This window comes from Aulonocara stuartgranti (genome assembly GCF_965226115.1).
Source record: "Aulonocara stuartgranti genome assembly, chromosome: 16".
In the NCBI taxonomy this organism is placed as follows: domain Eukaryota; kingdom Metazoa; phylum Chordata; class Actinopteri; order Cichliformes; family Cichlidae; genus Aulonocara; species Aulonocara stuartgranti.
The window spans coordinates 13,990,766-14,014,641 of NC_138952.1; the positions used below are offsets into that span (position 1 = coordinate 13,990,766).

The following is a 23,876-nucleotide window of genomic DNA, read 5'->3' on the forward strand; positions in this document are numbered from 1 at the left end:
CAACCAACTATTCTATTGTACATTTGAGGATGCAAAGATTGTTCATGTGGGGATTTTACTACGTTTGTAAGATAAATACCTATCTTCAAGTACATTTCTTAGGAAGGATGAACAGAGTGAAATAACAGCGTAAGTCGCATTTCCTCTGATTTCCTGCATCATCATCATCTAGCTAGGAGGCAGCTGGATGATGCGGGATGCGGGGCAACTTTCCTCCGAAAGTTTCGTTTCTTCCAGGACATCAGAGGAAATTCAGTCTCAGAGGAAAATCTGCTGCTTCTGTTTCAGTCAGTTTCGTTTCTAACGAGATGACGGAACTCGGAAGAGAAAAAAAGACCGGCGTTAGTTGCTGTGATTGGACATCAGCAGCCTTTATATACAGCAGACTGATGCAGCATCACTACTTTCCCTGGCACTGATAGGAGCCTGCACTGGCATGACTGAGGTACTGTGATTGCATTTATTTGTTTTATTGGCGTATTTAGGTAGGCTACTAGCTAATTAATAACAAAAAAAGTGTTTTTGCTATTTTAAACACTGTGATCACATAATAGAGAAAATCTTTATTTGTTAATTTACTAAGTTTAAAAAAAATATTTTACACACTTTTGTCAAATTATATACAGATGATCTTATTTAGACTGTGTTTAATTGTATTTGCTGCTTTGTTGTTGTTTAATTCCAAAGTACAAATGCTTTGGAAGCAACAAAGTGAACAAAGAGAGCTCACAAGCACAATTTCAGTGTGCATCATCAACCACAGCCCTGGTACTGTAGCTGTTTAGTCTGTTTGAGAGGTGGGTGAAGTAGCTAAATCGTAAGATCATCTAGATTCAGGCTAAGTCACTTAAACACTTGAATTATTGATCGTTTCCTTGTGCAATACACTGTTACTCAGCAAAATGATCAGAACAAAACAAGAAATAAAACCTTGAATGACTCATAGTTCAAAGATTTGTTTCACATTTATATTTTCTTTGGTTTAAAGAGAGCACTATAAACCTAATTTGTAAACTAAGCAAAAGGTTTGCATGTGTTTCTAAATTGTTAAACCTTTGCTATCATCACACAATTATCTCAGTCATCTGATCCAGAGGAGTACAGTCTCCTTTCCCACATGGGTGTGGTTTACATCACACATTAAAAAGAATAAGCAAACAAAAGCATGCAATACTTGAAACAGAAATCAATCATCCTAATCCACATTCTACAACAATGCTGCGTTTGTAGCTCTGTGCCTTGTGGCCAAACTTCTCCACTTTGGTGGGGAAGACTAGCAGCTGTCCTGAATGTTTTGCTATTAATGTCATTAATCACCTTCCAGCTCATGGGTGCTACCTACTACAGTAAGTACTGCAGAAGCAGTGTGTGTTTATTTGAGTTTTTTTGCACTGCTTCTGTATTTTGATTTCATTTTTGTTAAATAAATAATGACACGGTGTAATATGTCACGTTTAGATGTTCATCTGAGGTTTTATTGACCTATTTTTAAAACCCATTAAGCCCCATAGTTCATGTGTGTTTTTTTATTACATCCAGATATATAAAACCTTAAAACTAAAAGTGTGACAGTAAGTTTGCACTGCTGTAACACATGTCACAATTTTCTGAATTTCTTACAGGAACCCGTTCTGGCATGGTGAATCCAAAGGCAAAGAAGAAAGTCCGGTGAATTGCTTTCTTTTTAATATACTGTAAACAGTAGGAGGCAGTAACTGTTCTCCTACATGCTGAGTAGACATTATATTAATAGGATTTGGGCACTAATGCCATTTTTGATTCTGCTTAAAGATCAGATTCTTTATTGATATCATTACTAACTCCTAGTCAGTTTCCTGTGGTCAAAATAAATTAGGGAATAAATATGTTTTCAGCATTAAAGCAAATGTGTGGAATCTATACATGAAGTAAACATTTTGAAACCAGATGGCCAAAATTATTTTTATACTCGACTTTAGTGTCTCTTTTTAATTAAATATTAATTTTTGTCTAATTTCATAAAGATGATTCTATTTAATTTAAAGTAAAGAACCTCATCTCTAACAATATCAGTCAAATAGTCAAATACGTGCATGTGCTTTGCTAACTTAGCTCTCAACCTTATCCTTACTAACATTGCATCAGCAGGACCAACATGGTTTTAATTTGCCTTCAGACTCTAGTTTCTTTGTGTTTAATGCTTTTACTTTGTTTAGGACTTCCTTCGGGGCCACAGCACCACCCATCATTAACTATCTGAAAGATATTCTACGGCGATATCCAGATGGTGGACAAATTTTGAAGGTTGGTGTAATGATGTAACAAAAACACACAACAGTTACTTTAGATAATAATGGGATGCTGTGCAAATAATAATAACAATAATAAAATGTAAATGACAATAGAAAGCGACGGGTTTATGAGATTTACTACATTTTGCAGTTCTCACAAACATAAAAATGATTAACAATGGAACAACTGAAAACAGTAAAAATTTAAACTGAGACATTTTATTATTTCATGAAAAAAATTGTCTCATTTTGGATTTGGTGAAATCAACATGGTTGAATAAGTTGGGACGGGGCAACATTTAATGAGGTTAACTGGTAAAAAGTCAGTAACATGATTGGACAGAGACAAGTGAAGGGGCAGAGGTTCACCAATCTGTAAAGAAAAAAACATGTCTACAAGTTGTAGACATAGTGTCAGAATAATATTCCTCAATGCAAAATTGTGCAGATTTTGATTATTTCATCATCTACTGTATATAGATTCAGAGAATCTGGAGAAATCTCTGTGTGCAAGAGATAAGGCCAAAAGTCAGTACCACAGCCACACAGGATTTTCAAGGCCTCAGGCAGTTCTGCAAAACAGGCATGATTCTCTCATGCAAACCACTGCATTAGCTCCAGAACACTTCCACAAATCACTGTTTGTGAACACAGGTCACAGTGCCATCCACAAATGTGGGTTAAAGCTGTAGCTTGCAAAGAAAAAGCCGAGTTCCTGCCCCAAGTGGAGGAGTTTAAGTATCTCGGGGTCTTGTTCACGAGCGACGGGAGAAGGGAGCTGGAGATGGACAGACGGATTGGTGCTGCGGATGCAGTGATGCGGATGCTGTACCAGTCCATCATGGTGAAGAGAGAGCTGAGTGTAAAAGCAAAGCTCTCAATTTACCGGTTGATCTACGTCTCTACCCTCACCTATGGTCATGAACTGTGGGTAGTGATCCAAGATCGCGGATACAAGCGGCTGAAATGAGCTTCCTCTGAAGTGTGGCTGGCCTCTTCCTAAGAGATAGGGTGAGAGGTTCAGCCGTCTGGGAGGGGCTCAGAGTAGAGCTGCTGCTCCTCCACATTGAAAGGTGCCAGTTGAGGTGGTTCAGACATTTGACAAGGATGCTTCCTGGGCGCCTCATGGGTGAGGTGTCCTGGGCATGTCCCACCGGGAGGGAGGAAGGAAGGAAGGAAGGAAGGAAGGATGGATGGATGGATGGATGGATGGATCATCTGCCAGAGTGAATAGAAGAGGGCCCATATGGCATATTATCATCACTATGCATGTCTGATGGTATGGGGGTGCATTAGTGCCTATGGAATTCGCAGCTTGCATATCTAAAGGCACCATCAATGCTGAAAGGTATACACAGGTTTTAGAGCAAAATGTTCTCAATGAGGTAATTTGTTTTGCAGGGCAGGCCTTGAATATTTTAGAAAGATAATCCTAAACTCCGTACTGCATCTAGTACAACAGCATGTTTTCACAGTAGAAGAGTCCAGCTGCTGAACTCGCCTGCCTGCAGTATGGACCTTTCACCCATTAAAAACATTTGAAAGTGAACCTACACATTAATTGTGTGAACACAGAAGAACAAGAACAACAATTATTTCTACATTTAATGAAAATGTCATTTATTTCTACATAACATTGTGACAAATCCAAAATATAAAACAATGAGCTTCATAATATGTACTGACTCTGTCCTTAGACCATCAGCTCAGATTAGAAAAAGCTCTATTTAATTGGCAAAATGGAAACATGGATGTTGGTGGAGGTGTAACTAAAATATGGTTGTAATTCACAGAAATCTCCCAGATTTTGTGCTGCTTGCAAATGATAAGAGCCTGCAAATTTTTGCTTTTTTGCAACCGACCATACTGAGCTGGCATTTTATCAGACAAAATATTAAAAAATATAATGCAGTACAATTCATCAGTTTTACCACAGAGTTAAATTTACACAATTATTGACCATTTTTGAAGCTTAAAACATTTTTGCCATTGTATGCTAAAGAACAAGAATGACTACATCATATACTCTGATTGGACACTTTGGACTACAGTGTCCAGTAAGTCTGAGTTAGACTGAAATGGACCCTTTTTTGTTTTTCCTCTGTAGACATACTTGCTGTGAGAAAGATCTACCAGCTTTCTGTGCAGAACTGTGTCAGTGGCAGCGTTGTACTGCCATTTTCTGCTCAAGGTTGTTTTTATTTGTCAACAGGAGCTGATTCAAAATGCAGATGATGCTCGAGCCACAGAAGTGGTTTTCATCCATGACGAGCGAAGCTATGGGACTGAAAGCCTTTGGACTGAAGAACTGGAGACATACCAAGGTATTCACTGAATAAAAGAAATATATTTCACAAAAACTATTATTTATTTACATTTAAAAGTAATAAATAGAGCCAATACATCTCCAGTTAAGAATGTCTGTCCGGGTTTGCTGGGAACTTTTTGGTTTGTTTTTATTTAACATTCTGCTTCCTTTGGGGGTCACGTCGAAAAGTGGAGCTACTCACTGTGGCAATCCCTTGTGACTAAAGGAGCAGCTAAAAGTAGCAGGTTCTGCTTGTTTCAGTGTGTAATTTCTCCCAAAGTATAGTGTGTGGATGTTTTTCCCCATATTTTTCCACATTATCAAACATTTCCTAGGTGGCTGTTTTTAGAAAGCCCTATAAAACTGGATTCTGATTGTAGACTACATAAAATATGTGATGTCACATGGTGGGACTGCAGTTCTGAATCCTCAGCTTTGGAATTTTGGCTGTCACCATCATTGTTTATTCAAGCTGTCCAAGGCCCTGGAAAAACTAGATTTCCAACAACAACTGATTGGAAAAACAAGTACAAAAATTTTCTCATTTTATTTATTTATTTTCTATTGTATAATTTTTTAATAGTAGTAATAGTGGGTCTTAGGTTGCTTATATTCTTTCATGTCTCAGGTGGTGCATAACAGGACAGATTACATTTTCTTAGTCTATATTTTCTGTGCTTTCTTGGATATTTGTGCTTTCAGAGACCAACGTTATCACTGTTAATGTGCTTCACTTAAAGGCATTGGTCATATAAGAAAACATGAATAACCTATGTGCATTTACAGCATCATTAAATAATATAGCTCCTGCTTCCTAACAAATTCCCACACTCACTTAATTCCATGTTTGTCTGAAAGGCAGAGCCTTGCAAAGTAAAAACTACTTGTTAACAAGCTACTGGCACTGTAATTCACTATGATAATGAATGTTGACTAGTGAAAACCAAATGTACTCACTTAATTAAACAGCCAAATAGTTTTATATGTATGTTCATGCAGCCCTCACCCTTAACACAGTTTAAACTTGCACAAGGTTGTTGAGCATTTTACTTTTGGAGCAAACCTCAGCTGTTCACAGCACTGCAGTTTTTAAAACTGGCTTCATTTTTCAACAATGGAGCTTTCAGCTTAATTATAATATGCAGATCAAGAGAGAAGATTTAGGATAGTCACTGTTAATATTGTCTCTAGTTACCGTTACACTCAAAGTGTTCTACATAAAATCCATTTGCATAGCAACTGAAAAGTGTCTCCTGTCTTCTGATTTCCTTTCTGGAAAAATCTCATTCAGTGCACGTTGGTATAGAGATTCCAGAGAATGTGTCACTAACACATAGATACCTAAAGCATAAGCCTTGAGTTTGTTATGTTTTTACGAAGGTCCTGCTCTCTATACCTACAACAATGCCGCATTCACTGATGAAGACTGGGAAGGAATTCAGATGGCTGGAAGGAGTGTCAAGCGTGATGACCCAAACAGAGTGGGAAGGTTTGGAATCGGCTTCAACTCTGTTTACCACATAACAGGTGAAACTATGTGTAGTTAGATCACAGATATGAGTAGTAATTTTTGAAAAGATAAACAGTTAGCAGTAACATATTTTTACTTTGTTCATAGATGTGCCAAGTATATTCAGTTCAGGCCACCTTGGCATGATGGATCCCCAAGAAAAAATATTTGGAGAGAGAAATGGAGGGTTTTGGTGGTCTTTGGATGATTCTGAAGACCAAGAAGTTCTGCTGAATATGCGTGATCAGTTTCAACCATTTAGAGATATAGTCTCACTTGTATGTGAACATGGATGGTCAAAAGTTGTCATGGAGGATCAGCACTTCAGTGGGACAATTTTTAGATTTCCTTTACGCAATGAAGCATCAGAAATTTCTGATAATCTGTATGACTCAAATAAAGTGGTTGAGCTTTTTGATAGCTTCATTGCAGATGCAGATTTGAGCCTCCTCTTCTTGAAAAATGTCACTTCCGTGTCCTTGTTACATATTAGTGAAGATGGAGCTGTTAACACCAGACTTGAAGTGAAATCCTCAGTCCCCACAGATGGTGTTTTGGAGCCAGAAGAGGAGTCAATCACTGAGGGTCTAACAAGGTTCAAAGTTATAACTGTGAGTTCAAAAGACCAAAAAGAGACAAAGTGGCTTCTGACAACATGTACCATGAAAGAGGGCGTTGCAGAAGATCTTGATTTGCTTACAAAGAAGTTGAGCTTTTTACCTCAAGTTGACCTGGCATTCCCCTGTGGTGAGAAGAGAGACTGTAGCCAGAGCAGACTGAGCTGCTTTCTCCCCCTTCCAAACAATGAATCCAATAAGACAGGACTCCCAGTTTATGTCAATGCATGCTTTGGCCTCACAGACAATAGAAGACACATCAAATGGCAAGAGGAAGACCAGAGACATGATGAACATGCTTTGTGGAATGAAATGCTGATGAAGAAGGTGTTTCCACAAGCATACATCAAGATCATTCAAGATGCCATTAAACTTGCCCAAAAATCTATCCTCCCTGTTTCCTCTGTGTACAATCTGTGGCCAGATCTCACTCAGATACAACACAAAGAAAAATGGCATGCTCTCACTCTGGATGTTTTTCATCACTTATTCAGACAGAACGTGGCCATCCTCTCTCTTGCTAAAGATGAAAGACAGTTTATCTCTCCATCAGAAGCTGTTTTCCCCTGCAATGGCCCAACAAGCACCAACATATTGTCTGCCATTAAAAGGACTTTAGTGTCATGTGGAGAAAATCTTGTCACTTTACCAGCTAGTGTTGCAAAGGCTATAAATGAGGCCTACCCAAACCCTACTACCCTAAAACATGTGACTCCAGCATTCCTCAGGGCCATTCTCCACAGGACCGGTGTGGATAACATCACTAAAGATGACAAACTCAGTCTTTTGGAGTACATTTTAGGGGATGAACAATATAAAGAACTTGAGGGTCTTCACCTCCTTCCACTCAGTGATGGCTCTTTCAGATATTTCACATACGAAGAGGAAGACACTGCTTTGATTGACAGCCATGAATGTCCAAGGTAGGGTTTCCATACATCTATCAATATTTAAAATAATGTTATATTCATTATGACTAAAGTTGCCATTTTTATGTGTTATTCACATATTGATTGTAACTGAATATTTGGAAGGTTCAGGAATATTTCTATACTGAATGAACTCCTAACAGTTTGACAGAATCCATTGCACTTTTTTATAGAGTCTTGCTGCCATTCTGTAAACCCTTCTTCATCCCACATGATCTGACTCCAGCCTGCAGTGCACATCTGAAAGAACTGGCCAGAAGAAGTAAGTGAAAGTAATTTTAAACAATACAGAGTCATTTGTACACAGCTACACATTTTAGCACACACATTTATTCTTATCTTTAAAAAACAAATCTTTTTGATCTGCTCTTCAGATTTCTTCAAGGTCACCAACATTGATGCATCCCATGTGGCTGAATATGCAAGACGATATTTGCCACCAGACTGGAAGCAGACAGGGAAAAACCTTGTTGCATGGGACAACAACAACAGTCAGCATCCACCTTCAGACTGGTTTCAAGAATTCTGGAGGTTTCTCAACAGTCATTTTAATGAGTTAAGTCCTTTCACTGACATACCTCTAATACCAGTTAGTCCTCTGTCTGGCAGTCAGACTGTATCAGTAGCAAAACTACAGCAGAGCACAACTCTGATCTTTCAGAAAAGTAAACAGCTGAGTTTGCCAGACCGAATAGCTCAGCTGGTGAACAAAGTTGGTGGCACAGTGGTGAGAGGAAATGAGTGGCTCAAGCATGTAGACCTTGACTCGTACGTGCTGTGCCCATCTCCAAGGAGTGTTTTGAAGGTCCTGATGAATTTAGATTTCCAGCATCTTATCACAGAACTCACATCTGCCTCTCACACAGCACACAATGAACTAAAAGATTATCTTTCTTATCTGGATTCTCTCTCAAAAACAGAGAAAGATTTTCTCTTGAGGTTGCCTTTGTTTCAAACCATGAAAGGATTCAGTGTTGCAGCTCAATCAAAACAAGCTGTGCTTCTGATCTCAGGCCTAACAGTACCAACAGAGCTCCCTATGCCTGATTCCATAATCCAGTGTTCTACTGAGACTGACCGCAGACTGTTACAGCTGCTCAAAGTTCATCTCTTGGACACCGCCGAAGCAGCCAATGTTCTTGTTGACAGCATAAGGAAAGGCGCTTGCAGCAGTGACAACACTAACAAAACAATGACTTGGGTTTTACAGCATGGTAAGGTGCTTTTCTCACAAAACGAATCCCTGAAATGCAGCTGTAAGGACTTGAGCTTCATTGAGGTGAATGGACAGCTGAAAAAGGCATCTGACTTTTTTGATCCAAGAATTCAGACTTTTAAAGTCATCTTTGAGTCAGACTTCTTTCCACCGCCTTCATACACTCATTCACTGCAGATGCTGGAAAGCTTAACAGAAATCGGATTACTGAATAAAGAGATGGATGTCTCACCTGAACATTTTCTACATGCTGCCACGCTGACTGACAAACTATACGTGAACTCACAAACCGAGGCCCTAAGAAGAGCTCAGGTTCTGTTGGAAATGTTGGAAAGTAATGATCTACTGACAAAGTTTTCTCACAGACAGCTTCATTGCCTCAAAATGCTTAAATGGATCCCATGTGAACAACCTGGAAGTGAGAAACAATTCAGTGATAAATCTCAGAAGTATTGTTTGTTTTGCCCAAATGAAATAAGACATTCTGTGTATAAGGACATTGTTGGACATGTAATGCCACTAACAGGGAAGCTCAGTGACAGAGTTAGCAACAGACTTGGTCTCAAAGACCTACCACCACCTGAAAAAGTGATTGAAAATCTGTCAGTCTTGAAATCAAAAGCACTGGAAATGGTTAATCCTGACACAGATGTAGACTTCAAAAGACAGCTGCACAGCATTTACAAACACATGCAAGACAATGTCTCTGTATTTGTTACAATGATGGGCAATGAGACATGTTGGCTATGGGCCCAGAACCAGTTTGTTGCACCCCAGGATCTGGTTCTTGAATACCCAAATAATCTAGATCTGAGTTCTTACATTGGGAAGGTGCCAAGTGAATTTTTGCCATACAGAACATTGTTCCAGAGGTTTGGCCTGAGAAAAGTACTTTCCAATGAAGACATTTTGGGCATTCTGTACTCCATCCAGCAAACAATTGAAGCAAGACAGCCGCCATTTGCAAGTTCCTCAGAGGTCAAAGTGTCAATAGAAATTCTCAACTGGCTCTGGAAAGAGAAGAAAACAGTTCAGGATGACATCCCAGTGCCAGTCATTGCTGATGGAGGAAAATTTACCCTTAAACCACGATCAACAGCTCTTTTCTGTGATGTAAGCAAAAATGGACTGAAAGAACTAAACTGCAGAGAAGAGGAAATTTATGTCATACATGAGGAAATCCCAAAAGCAGCGGCTGAATGGCTGGAAATTCGTTTTCTCAGTACCCACATCCTTGATCCAGAGGAGATAGGAATAGAGCAGTGTGGACAATCTGAACCAATAACAATGAGAATAAAAAACATTCTTAAAGAGTACGATGAAGACAGTGACATCTTCAAAGAGCTCATCCAGAATGCAGAGGACGCTGGGGCAGATGTTTGCAAGTTCTTGGTGGATTTCAGAGTACACAGAGATGCCCCCGAAAGCCTGATTGACCCTGACATGGCTCTTTGTCAGGGACCTTGTCTTTGGGCTTTTAATAATGAGCAGTTCACAGCAGAGGATTGGAAAAATATTGTCAGAGTTGGCTCAGCCTCAAAGGAAAACAAAGCAGAAAAAATTGGAAAGTTTGGACTTGGATTCAACACTGTGTATCATGTGACAGATGTCCCCTCCATCCTTAGTGGCAACACTCTTCTCATACTTGATCCAAATGTTACTCATCTCACAAAGCATATCAAACATAAATCAAATCCTGGAATCAAGCTGGATCTCTCTCAACAGCGACTCTTTCATTGTTTTCCTGGTCAGTTTGGATCATATGAAAACATTTTTGACTGTAATTTCACCAGAAAAAGTCCTCCTGAACCCTATCCAGGCACTCTGATCAAACTACCTTTCCGAAGTGAAGAAGAGGCTGCCAAATCAGAAATAAACCCAAAAGTGTATGAAAAACCCCATATCCTTGATTTTCAACATCTCTTTTCTAAAAACTCACAAACCCATCTGCTTTTTTTAAAGAACATCATTACATTATCCCTCCAAAATATCCCACACAATGGATCAACTCCACCAAGAGAAAATGAAATAGAGACCATCTTCTCTGTGTCCAAAACCACTGTGAGTGCAATGGAGATTCCTGATGACACCAGTGTGTCCAAGCAACGTCATGCTGAGAAATCACTGATGAAACTTGATGGTAAATGCAAAGAGGTGATCAATTGCTGCAAAATCAGCATTGTGAAAATATCCAGTCAGCAGTCTAATGAAACTAAACTTCAGTTCTGGCTCCTGTACAACTGCTTTGGGACAGATGAGTCCTTTAAAATGGCCATTCACAAAAACAAGCAGGCCAGTTTCTCTTTGCCCATTGGAGGGATTGCTGTGCCTTTGCAAAACGATCCAGAAACTGGAAAATTCACCACATTACAAACAGATCTTGTTGGACAGGCCTTTTGCTTCCCTCCTCTTCCCATTCACACGGGTCTTCCTGTCAATGTAAATGGCACATTTGCTGTGACAAGCAACCGAAAAGGTCTGTGGGAAACTGGAGTGAAAAATGACTGGAACAAAGCTCTCCTTCAGGATCCAGTAGTGACAGCATATGTTACTGTACTCAAGGCACTAAAGAAAATGTCAGAAGATAAGCAGCTGGTGAGTTACTGTTATCACACCTTTTGGCCTGAGAGAGAGAAAGTGACTGAAACTTTCAAGCCTTTAGTGGATGCACTTTACTCAACCATTGTTGATGACTCTGTTGGTCCAGAGCTCTTTAGTGATGGAGAACAATGGTTCTCAATGAACAATGCCATATTTCTTCATGAGAGCATTGAAAATGATGAAAAGATTGGTGACCTTGCAGTGCAAGTTTGTCAGAAATATGCAAAAGGACCCAATCATGTTGTTCCTCTTCCACTTTGGCTGAGAAATAGCTTCAAACAGGCTGGCCTAGAAAAGGTTTTACAAAACAGGACCTGGAACTGGGAGAAGTTCTACAGAGAAGCAGTGTTTGGTAACCTAACTACAATGGACTCGAAGAGTAGAGATACCCTTGTGCTGCATGCTATTGACCTTCATATCAAAGAAATTGACAATCTGCTGCTCTGCTATCCATGCATACCCACAAAGGGTGGACAGCTCCAACATGTCAGGAAACTTGTGAATCCTACAGGGAAAGTGGCCTGTCTTTTTGAACCAAACGAGGGACGCTTGCTGGATGGATCCGAAAATGACTTCAGATCTCCAAAAAGGATTCAGCGTTTGTTGGAACTTGGTATGGCAAATGATCATCTCCCATTGGAAGACATCACAGAGAAAGCAGGCACGATTAATAAAACCTGGAGCATTGACAAAAAGAAAGCATTTGTCGACTTGAAGTGCCTATTTGAACTGATGAAGAATCACATTTATGATGAAGACTCTCACCACTGGAAAACACTCAGGACAACTGCATTTCTTCCAGCATATTCACCTGGTGATGCAAAAATGGAAGGAAATGTAACACTTAAAAGGCCCACTGATGTTTTTAGTGACAAATGCTCCCTTCTCGTTAACATGACACAACCAGTGCTGAATAATAGTAATTTGAAAATACACCACAGTGATCCAGTCCTAAAGATCTTGGGCGTGAACAGCACCCCGAAGCCAGAGGTGGTGCTCCAGCAGCTGCATGAAGGAAGCAAACAAGCACACTCCATTGACAGATCCATGCTTTACAAAATAGCATTTGAGTGCTATACGTGTCTGGATCAGTGGATCTGTGACTCTGGAAATACCACTTACATTTCACAACAAGCAAGTTCATTTCCATTCATCCTCATTGGTGATACATTTGTGAATGTTGATCATGCAGCTGAGAACGGGCAATTTGAAGCAAAGCCCTATCTCCATGTACTTCCAGCTGCCTTCACAAGCTTCAGGAACCTCTGGAAATGTATAGGTGTTGAAAAACAATTCACGATCACTCAGTTTCTAACTGTGTTGCAGGAATTAAAAGCTCAACATGGAAACAAGCCCCTAACAAAGAGTGATCTCTCAGTTGTCTTCACAATTTTAAACAAAGGGATTTTTGAGGCCAAATTGAAAATCACGGATGACTGTCTGATACCCAATGAGCATGGAGTTTTGCAACCTGCAAATGAGCTGTTTTACAATGACAGCCCGTGGATGCCACTCACTTCAGGTGTCACATTATGTCACGAGAATATCCCACGAGCTATGGCTCGCCACCTTGGAATCAAAACAACAAGGCATCATACTCTGGAAAACCACATAGTTGATGACCTTTCACCATTTGCTTTTGACTTTGAACAGCAGGAACAGCTGACTGTTCGTATTAAAAACATAATTTCAGCCTATCCATCAAAGAAGGATATCCTTAAAGAGCTCATCCAAAATGCTGATGATGCAGAAGCAACAGAAATTCACTTCATCTGGGACAAAAGACAACATGGAAAAGAAAAAACATTTGGGAAGAAATGGAACAATCTCCAGGGTCCAGCACTTTGTGTGTTCAACAACAAAGTGTTTTCTAATGCTGACATTAAGGGAATTCAACAGCTGGGAGAGGGAGGAAAGCACAGAACCCCAGGGAAGATAGGCAAGTACGGAGTTGGATTCAACTCTGTTTACCATCTGACTGACTGCCCTTCGATCCTTACAGGAGATGAAGTACTTTGCATTTCTGACCCCAATCAAAAATACATTGAAAATCATTCAAATAACCAGCGATATGGCATTGGCTATAAACTCGCTGACACTTTCAAAGAAATGTACGTAGATGTCTACAAATCCTTTCTTCCAGACAAATTTTCTCTTAAAGACGGCACCATGTTCAGATTACCTCTGAGAATGGGTACAAATGCAAATACCTCCAAAATATCACAGCAAGGAGTCACTGACCGCGACATGAAAGAACTGTGCTCTGCCCTGTCTGAAGATCCTGTAGGACTAATTCTCTTTCTGAAAAACATTTGCAAAATCAAAGTCCATGAAATCAGTGAAGATTCACAAGAACTTAAAACCATCTTTGAGGTTGAAAAAACTCTGCCACAAAGAAGTCGTGAAGAAAAAGATGCTTTTGTAAAACATCTACAAAATGCACTGCAATCAGACAAAACAGCAACACCGCACAAGACTTTCTATGAAACTGTGATTTCCACCTCAGATAAAAGACAAAGTAAGTGGATTGTTGCAGAACAATTTGGCTCCTTCAAAGACAGCTTTGAATTAAAACTATCAGAAAAACTTCCCCAAGCATCATTAGCTGCACGTGTGAACACAAAGGGATCCAGCGTTGTGGATTTTAAAGGAGAAGCCTTTTGTTCACTTCCTTTGCCAGGGAAAACTGGACTGCCAGTACATGTCAATGGAAACTTTGAGGTTGATTCTGCCAGGACAAGCCTTTGGAAAGAAGATGGGAAGAGTAAGAAATCAGGCTGGAATGAGTCTTTGAAACAGCACGTCATTGCTCCGCTTTATGCAGATCTCCTGCATTACATCAGGCGCAGCATTGCAGTCAAGAAAGTTTTCTCGAAAGTAAGAAAACTTACTTTAATAGAAAATACTAACTCATGTTTCAATACAGAATATTTGTGTTTTTGGCCAACTGTGTCCAAAGATGTTTACCCAGACTGGCATGAAATGATACATGAAGTATACAGATCATTGAAAGAAAAAGGCCTTGATGTAATCCCTGTTATGACGACCATAACACGTATAACTACATATAGAGAAATTAAACAGCACTCTTTTGACTGGAGTAATGTCAGTGAAACAGACTCAACTGAGGCACCTTACTTGACAACCTTGGGAAATTTCCAGCTGAATAACATTTTGGAAGATCTTGGAATGAAGCTGGTTCCTTATTCCGCAAAGATGCAGAGGATTTGGACAAGTTTCAGATCTGCTGGGGTTGAAGTAAAAGAGGTCAGTCCCTCCACTGTGCAGACTTTCCTACGAGCAAAACCTCTAAATGATCCAACCCAAACAGATGAGGATTTGCCTTTACCCATAAGTGCTACTTTGATCAAAGATGAGAAAAGATGTTCAGAGCTCCTGAGTTTTTGTTTAAAAGATTTCTCCTCAGAAAAGGTCACCCAGGACAATGCCAGTTTGCTCGAAGGCCTTCCACTTCTTCTCACGAAAGATAATGTTTTGAAAATGTTCAGCTCCCAAACACCAAAGTGGATATCGAGGTATGCAAATCTTTTCTTTGACTACAAGGATGAATTTTCAAATTATAAGATCAACATTTGGCACATTGAGCTTCTTCAAAGATTAAAACTTGTCAGAAATATGACATTGCCCTGCTCAGAGAAATATCTGAAAACATTAATTCAGCATCTTCTTTATGACTGTGACATTGATCCACACAGTGGTTTTCATGTCCCCAATGAGAAAATATTGAAGTGGCTAAAATTACTTTGGAAGTTCATAATGAGTGAAATTAAACTACCAACATCTAGAGATGACGAGTCCAGTCTTACACTCAGTGATGTAAGGAAACTCTTCAGCAACTGCTATATTTTACCTGTTGTGTGTCCAAGGTTGAACAACAAGCACTTCCTGCAAACAATGAAACACATGTCAAGTGTTGTGTTTGCCTCAGAAAAACACAAAGACATATCAGGCATCCTCTTTAAACTTGGTTTTATGACTTCTGATCATGTATTCTTCTCTGAGATGGATCGATGGATATATTCATGTCTACAAGATGAACTTCTCGATGTAGATGATGAAAGCTCAGTGTTGGATCAAGTGTACAACATTAATTGCTCAGAGTTTTCCCACCTTTCAAATGATGATATGAAAGAGTTTCAGATGTTCCTGCAATCAGGATTATCCAAGTCCAAAGACAATCAAGAGTATGTGAGGAAACTCAAATCCTTACCAATATTTGAAACAACACAAGGTGAACGAGTGAGGATTGATGGACCTAAGAAGGTTTTCATCCTCAAAATCAAATATTCAGTCATATTTCCAGATTTGTTCAACCTACCTACAAACAGCAGCATTTTTCTGAAACACAACTCTGAGAACTACATGCTGTCAGAAACACTCAACATTCAGGTCCTGGATGATTTGCAGTATTTCATGAAGTTCATTCTGCCTGCTGTACACCAACTCACAGAAACACAGATTCTTCACAGCCTCAAACTGTTGCTGTCACTAGATTATTCGTTGAAGGAAAGAAAAATTATCATCTCCTCACTGAAGACGGTGAAACTGATTCGCAGTTCTCAAGGTAGACTGGAGCCTGCATCATACTACTTTGATGAGAGTGTGGAGCTGTACAAACGAATGTTGCCCCACGAGAGATTTGTTCCTGAGACATTTTGGTCTGAACTGTGTGAAGGAGATGACTACACAACAGAAAAAGCAAAAGAGCTGGTCAGAGAACTTGGAAGGAAGCATGTTGTGTCAGCGGACGAGATAATACATTTTGCACACCAGCTGGAATCAGAAGCAAAAGTTAACAGAAGACTCAAAGACATGAAACTGAAATCATCATTACTTTTCAGGGAAGCCTTAAATAAAGCATGTGATCCCAAAGACAACAACGAAAGGTTGCTGGAAAGCATTGCTGACATCAAATTCATTTTTCCAGTTATGATTCGAAAAGAACTGTCCAACTACCACCAACCATTTGCTCCTGAAGGAACTACTGTTAAAATTAGAGGCTCGTTGATTGAGAAAAATCCAGAGCATCAAGATTTGATTTGGACCTCCATGCCAATTATAGACCTCCCAATTATAGACCTACCATTTATGTCACAAGGTCTTCAGAAAATGATAAAAAATGTTGGAGCTCATGAAGAACCACCTCCAAACTGTGTTGCCAGTAACATAAGAAACATCTGTCAGTTACCATGTGAAACTGACCAGCTGATCAAAACACGAGCTAAAGTGTTCAGAAGTTCCTACGCTTACCTGCAAGAAAAAAGATTTGAAGGAAACCAGCTGACTGGTCTTCCTGTTGTGTTGGTTGAAAAAGACACAAAACTTGTGACGGTTGATGACGTGTGTCTGTCGCTCTCCTATGATCGTGACTTCAGACCATATCTGTACAAGATTACTCCAGAAGATGCAATGTATGCACCGTTCTTTCGGAAAATTGGTGTGAAGAAGAAAGCTACTGCAGAGCAATATTGTAATGTTTTGGCAGCAGTTTACGCTGATTCCTGTGATAAACAAAAACTACATTCAAACCAGCTGAGAACTGTGAAACGAGCTGTTGAGCAGTTGTTTAAGTTAATCAGTGCTCAGGGAAACCAGAAGCTTCTTGAAAATGTTGAGACTCTGTATCTTCCTGCAGTAGATGGTAAATTATACCCATCATCCACACTCTGCTACAACGACACAGTGTTTGAGACCAAAAGGTTGGAAGAAGCGCTGGAGAACAAGTTCCTGCTGCTTCAGAAACTCAGTGAATGTCATTTGGGCAACGACAAATACAAGCATCATCAGCTGTTGCAACTGCTGCCTCAGAAATTTCAGCCAAAGATGCTGTCTGAGTTCACAGAGGAAAGAGTTGTGGAATCAGAGATGCAGCTTTGTGAACTTGAGACTGGCTGTGAATTTAGTGGATGGTTTGATAAACATCTCTCCTCAGGAGCCTTTAAATATGGATTCATTTGTCTTATTAGAGAGAATTCTCAAGGCAAAATAACACAAGAAGATGCCACTAAAATGTGTGAGAAGACTTTTGGCAGTATACAAATTTTGTGCTGCAAAACTTTGGAAACAGCTCTCTGGCTCAATAAACAGCCCCTTCCCAAAACTGATGAAGAAACAGATGTTTTTGTGAAACGAGAGCAACAAGGGTGTACCTTTTACTTAAAGCACAATGATGACATGGCTCTCAAAGTGATAAATGAAGTCATCATGACACTGACAAAAGAGATTAATGCTCTTTTAGGAAACAGAATTGCATCGGTTCACCTTCCAGTGCTGGGACAACTCCTCATGTGTGACGATCTGCAAGATGTTCGGAAAACTTTGGCTAAACATCAGATCCGTGACAGTGCTGAAACTGAAAGTTCCTCTTTTAGTCCAGCAGCCCCTGGGACAGAGGTTCCAGAAGAATGGCATGATTGTTTGGACATGAATGTCCTCAACAACTTTGAAGAGGGGGAATATGTTGGCTACAGCATTGATGACAAGTACATTTATGCAGTTATTGTTGAAGAACTGCCTGGTCACAATGGACGATATTCATGGAGATACAAAATAGAAGTAGGAGAAGATGAGCCCATTGAAGTCAGCTGTGTTGATCTGTTTCAGTTTAAACGAGAAAAGAAGGTAAAAACAGAAAGGAGGAAATGCATGGAGCCAGGACCACAGAAGAAGACGCTAAAACCAGAAGAAAACACTTGCATGGAGCTGGAACCACTGACAGGAGCTGTGCCACATTCTTCTGAATCATCAACAAATTCTTTACCAGCCTCTGTTGAGGAAGCTAAAAGGGAAATTGATAAATGTTTGACAGAGATCTGGAGGCTTCCTGAGGAGGAGAGGCACAAAGCCATCAAGAGGCTGTACCTCAGGTGGCACCCTGACAAAAATCCGGATTGCCAGTCTCTCGCCAATGAGGCATTCAAATATTTACAGAATCGAATTGATGAGCTCAGCAAACCCAAAGCTGCAGGCTCGACCTTTTCAAGCAGAAACACAAATTTCAGAGGCTTCTATGAAGAGTGGAATCAGGAGGCCAGGTATCACAGAAATAGTCGAGAGAGGTTCTCTAGAGGCTATAGAGGTTTCCATTCCTACAACTTCTGGACCCACAATGAAAATGTCCCAAGGCCAGACAGAGAAGAGGCCAGGCGCTGGTGTAGACAGGCTCGCTGCGATCTCAATGCAGCTCACAAAGACACTGGTGGAGGGAGCACAGAGTGGTGTCTGTTTAAGGTCCATCAAGCAGTAGAAAAGTCTCTCATAGCAGCATGCTATAAAAGAAATGGACAACGCCCCAACAGCAGCTCAATTTCAGCCACTGCTGCACAAGTTTCCCGCTACAGCCTCCAACTGAGAGATCTGCCTGAGATTGTGAAAAACCTGCAGACACTCGGGGTGGATCCTAAAAGGACTCAATATCCCAACTGCCATCCATATCCTCACATACCAAACGGACAATTCAGATCAGAGAATGAAATGCTGGCACTGAACAAGGCATCTGAGCTCCTTAATAAAATAGAAGCATATGTGAATTAAGGATTTAAAACAAGGTATTGGTCAGTGTAACTGGTTTTCTACATGTTAAAAGTAATGTAATGTAAAGTGTAAAACTGAAATATTATTTAACATCAGAAAGAAAAAAGAAAACTTTTATTTTACTTATTTGTCTCACTTCTCATACTCAGTACTTATTATTATGTTATGGTGTGCATGTATATGTAAACACACTGAAGAAAATTGTAAGTACTAAATTACTTTATTTTGGATTCTTGTCATTTAAAGCTGCTTATTGGTGATATCGATATATTCTGTGTTATGAAAATGAAAACATCAGATGTTCTTTGTAAGTCTTGTTGACACTGTTGACTACTCTCTGAGATCAAAACAGTCACTCAGTGAATTTCTTACTGTTTGTTAAAAACCTGCCTTGGATCAATATACTCACTGTATGCTTGTAATGTAAATGCAAATATGCAGTTTTGGTGTTTTAAAGTTATGACTATTTGCTGAGAGACAGTATAACTACCGCATACTGATTTTTACTTGTATCCAGTTTTGTCTTCTGAAAAACTTAAAATCTTTAAACTTAAATCCACATTGCAATTGGGGAATTTTTGTTTTGTTTTCCTTTTTTTTTTTTTAAATATTTGCTAGCAGAAAGATCTGAAGAGGACCTTAAATGATGTCTTTAATCATTTCTCCTCCCATGTAATTGGGACTTTTTTGTCTGATTAGTTAAACAGACCAAATTCTCCCTCTTTAAGTGTTTCCAAGTCTGGTCATGTCTCTGGACATGCATGTGGATGGTTAGAAACAATATTTACCCTTAAATGTCAATGTGATATAAAAGAAAATGCATCTAGAGAGTCACAGACCAAAGATCTGATCAATAACAGACAAGCCACTCACTGTGGAAAACCTTAGCCATATTTATTTTATCCAACACTGTAACACTATGATAAAATAAGGAAAAGCCTAATAGGTTCCTTTATGTATTGGACAGATCTGTTAGAAACAGTAACAAGTGCTTCACTGTTTAACATCACTCCTAAAACCTGGTTTACTTTTTATGAACAACTGATCAGACGTTCAGTAACCAATGAAGAGAAAGGCTTCAAGTTAAAAGAACTTTTTTTATTCATTATGAAATCATGTTATGAAAATAATGACAACTAACCATATATCAGACAAATGCATCTTTCCATATGTTAACAACGTTTTGCTGTAAAGGCTGTGACATCTCCGCCATCACCAGAGCATAACTGTGTTCTGTTTGTGCTTGGCGTGTACTTCACCTCATCCTGCTGTTGTTTCATACCATAAAAATGTCTACAAGGCTTTTCACGTCTCCTTCCAGTGTTTCCACATGAAAATCCTTTGCAAATAACCTTCTGTTTGTAAGGGAGAAGTTCACATATATACCAGATTTAGTCTTTGTGTTCTGCTTCCTGTTGTCTAATCCTTCAATCAATAATTTACACAAAATCTGTACATACTTACAGCAGGCTGATGCCTGTTTCTGAAGGGTTGTGCACATAGAAAAAAGAAGCAAGAAAGTTGACGTGATACGATGGGAGGTCAGGGTGTTATGAGCATATTAGACACTTGCCTTAATGACAAATGTAACCCAACAACTTTCAGTCACTCAAAATGAGTCTGACATTCTGCAACAAAAGCCACACCCACTTCTTCCAGTCTTTTGCTATAAAACACACACTCGACACAGCTGACAGGGACGCACATTAAAATATTTATGGAATGAATGAGTGTGTGTTTGTAATGGCTGATGTTAGGATCAAGTATATTTATCTTAGCCAAAAAGATGCAAACCTTTGGGTACGATAAGAGCGAAATTTGCTATTTCTAACCTCCATCTGCATATTTACCCCCCCCCCCCATATCCAACAGCTGATAAACTCCAGCTGGGCCTGGAACAGACGTCTGAAAAAAATACTTAAGGCTTTTATCGTTTAGCACGTTATTCTTCGACTGATCGGCACTTACTGTATGCAGTCATTCATCTTTCACATCACTCATATTGCATTTTTGTTCACATAAAACTCTGTTACACATTTCAGAATTAGAAAACGATGAGACTGAGTTACCACAGCATTATGTGGAAGCTACTGGCACTACAAACTAAAGCACAAATGAGCGAAAAAGAAAATAACACGAACTGCTCCTCCTTCTCCTCGGACGCCGCTGCTGTGTGCTTCTTTATTGTTGCGATAACTTGATCTGTACTGAGCTGCAGAATAAAAATCTGGGGTTCATTTCAGGGTGCAGCTGCTCCTACAGGTGTAGCGGCAAATCCCGTGAAAAGCATTGGACCAGTAATGGTGCAGGAGGCTGAACATGAAACGTGTCGGAGGTCATTCGAGTCAGGGTTTGGGTACTGGCATCAGTTCTCTTCTATGGCACAAGTGTTTGGCAAACACAGTTAACATTCAACATTTTTGAGATTGACAAAATAAATTATGTCAATGGCACACCGCTGTATCATACCGTAACCACCTGCTCTGCCGCTCTCAGGCGTCCTGGGTTTAGATGAGGTTTTGTCATACATACAAAACTCACTTCAATAACACAAGAATGCCCTTTAAAAAGTTATTTGCTGAGACCAGAAATTGAGAGAAACAGGCTTGAGGTTTGTGTCCAAGTTTTGCATCCATGTTTCTTTCACATTTTTCCTGCACGAGTAGAAAAAAAAAAGCGGGCAGATCGCTTTTGCACAACCGAAGCCATCCAGAGATCGAGCCTGCAACTGCTACAAGCCCCTGTAGATGCTTGTCCTGCTGTCTCCTGTAGTGTCATAAAGCCACATAGGGTAGTGGGGGTCAACCCTGCCACAATTAGCTCCTCACATGTTGTAAGCCACATATATGGGATCCAGCTGGTCAGCCAGGAATCCATCTCTGAGGTGCATGCGTTGTTTCTCCCCTCTGGAGTTGATGGGGATGACGCCGGGGTCTACCACCACCACCACCCCTACGATGAGGTAGTGCTCCTCCAGGACCACATTGGTGACCAGGGCCACCAGGTCGAGGGCCTCCTGCTCAGATCCCTCCAGTTCTACAACCACCACGAGCAGGTTGGTCCATGTGAACACCGCACTGGAGAGAGGAGGAGGAGGATGGTGGATGAAAGTAAATACAGAGAAGTCATGTAGAATTCATATTTCTTCGTCATTTTTAAAATTGATCAAGTAAATAAATCTCTGTTGTCATATTGACAACTAGCGACTAAAGGTGTTGTAGGTTTCTCACCATTCAGCTATGCTCTTGTGAGAACAGATAACAGAGGTCTCGATGTCAATTGGGTGATACCTCATCCCCCTCAGCTCCAGAGTCTCATCAAGAGAGCCCACCACATAGAGGGCGTCGTGACGCTCTGAGACACACAAACACCCACAGTCAGACTGTTCAGTTTACGTTTTGATACTAGAAAATACTTAAATTAGCTTTCCGTGGAAAGATTGCAGACTTTAAGTTAGACTAAGCATTGGTCACTCACCTCCGCTGGCATCGGTCAGCTCAGTGCGCCGCAGGAAGCCCAGGTAGCCGGTCCTTGCCCAGACTGTCTGAGTGTCTCCGAAGCTCAGCTTGGTGTTGAAGTGGTCAGCATGCAGCGCCTCCTCCCCATAAACTGTGTAGTATCCTGTGGCATTGTGGGGACTGCTCACCCAGATCTGATACACATATTAGTTACAATTGGTGACTGTTACATTCAGAAGCACACACTTTGCTCTTTCTTCTGGTCAAAGTTCTGAAGTGCTACAAACCCAATATGATGAGTCACAAGCTGCGTATTCCTCATGCTGATCCCATTAAAGGGTATCAAGTATAAAATCGGTGCCAAATCAACATACAGATCTATTTGTTGTGGTGACCTCTTGAAATAAGGGAGAAGCTGAAAGAACCCTGCAAACTTGTTCCAAAAAAAACAAAAGCCAAGTAAATTAATCACATTAACATTGAACTGCTGTTCAGCCTAAAAGGTCACTTTGTGTAGCTTTTACACAAATTTCAGCAAGATGTTTTAAAAAGCAGCACTGATATGTAAATAGACATTTGCTTCTACTGTGCTGAATGAATTCTGCTGCTAAAAATAAAAAAACAAAACACCTTAACTCTAAGATGTTTTTAGGTTATTGCAGAAAGCGACTGTAACCTGCTTTAAAGGGGACTGAATAATAAGTGGTTTTTCTTATTGTCTAGAGGTTGCCTTAAAACTGCACCCACAGTCTGAGCAGCGCCCAGACTGCTGCTCCACTTGATCACCGGTGTTATCCAGCATGGTGCCATCTACGCCCACAGCAGCAGGGGAGGGGTTTTCACGGTCCTACAGATGATGGGAGCATCTGAGAGACAAACATGACATAATTATTGTTATTTTTTGTGGGGGAAACGCACTGTTTAATCGATGCCCCCCCTGCTTACTGACCAAACAGTTTTATCGCTGTTTCAGGTGAAATATAAGCCGGATATCCTTCATCGGTTTTTGGGCATGTTGTATAGGTTATGATCGCATTAGCGCTCCTTGTCGGCCAAATAGGCGACAACAAGACCTGTGCGAATATAACAAGTATGTGCACTAGCTTACTTAGCAGCCTACCAACTATTGTAGGCCGTGGTTGGTTTTAAACAATGCGGAAGATATTTGAGGACGCAAGCAGCACACAAACAACAATTTCACATACCGTTCTCATCCTTCCTAAGCAATGTGCTTGAATGTAAGTACTTTTCGTGCGAACGCGGTAAAAACACCATATTAACAAGGGTTAAATAACGGCGGAACACTGTCGTCTACATTTTATCGTTTTCCTTTGAGATGATGCTGCAGCCCGTTTTCTGATAAAAACGGGCTGCAGCATCATCTAGCGAGCGGCGGGACAACTGTCCTCACGG

The 23,876-nt window shown here is 40.2% G+C and overlaps 2 protein-coding genes across 3 annotated transcripts; one reads left to right on the plus strand and one right to left on the minus strand.

The window, feature by feature from the left end:
• Positions 1 to 412: 412 nt before the first annotated feature.
• Positions 413 to 20,305, plus strand: LOC309690617 (sacsin-like). Its single transcript, XM_082507780.1, has 8 exons — positions 413 to 445; positions 1,623 to 1,668; positions 2,196 to 2,283; positions 4,483 to 4,594; positions 5,959 to 6,105; positions 6,197 to 7,628; positions 7,808 to 7,896; positions 8,009 to 20,305. The coding sequence occupies exons 2-8, from the start codon at positions 1,637 to 1,639 to the stop codon at positions 19,003 to 19,005; spliced, it is 12,897 nt and encodes a 4,298-aa protein (XP_082363906.1). The 5' UTR covers positions 413 to 445; positions 1,623 to 1,636; the 3' UTR covers positions 19,006 to 20,305.
• LOC309690628 (disco-interacting protein 2 homolog A-like) lies at positions 20,083 to 23,864 on the minus strand. 2 transcript variants are annotated; one of them, XM_082507807.1, is made up of 6 exons: positions 23,669 to 23,864; positions 23,413 to 23,536; positions 23,211 to 23,329; positions 22,483 to 22,657; positions 22,236 to 22,359; positions 20,083 to 22,082 (listed from the first exon to the last, which is right to left on the minus strand). In XM_082507807.1, the coding sequence occupies exons 3-6, from the start codon at positions 23,271 to 23,273 to the stop codon at positions 21,830 to 21,832; spliced, it is 615 nt and encodes a 204-aa protein (XP_082363933.1). In that variant the 5' UTR covers positions 23,274 to 23,329; positions 23,413 to 23,536; positions 23,669 to 23,864; the 3' UTR covers positions 20,083 to 21,829. The 2 variants fall into 2 exon arrangements, with proteins under 2 accessions (XP_082363933.1, XP_082363932.1); XM_082507806.1 differs by lacking the exon at positions 23,413 to 23,536.
• Between the last annotated feature and the right edge of the window lie 12 nt (positions 23,865 to 23,876).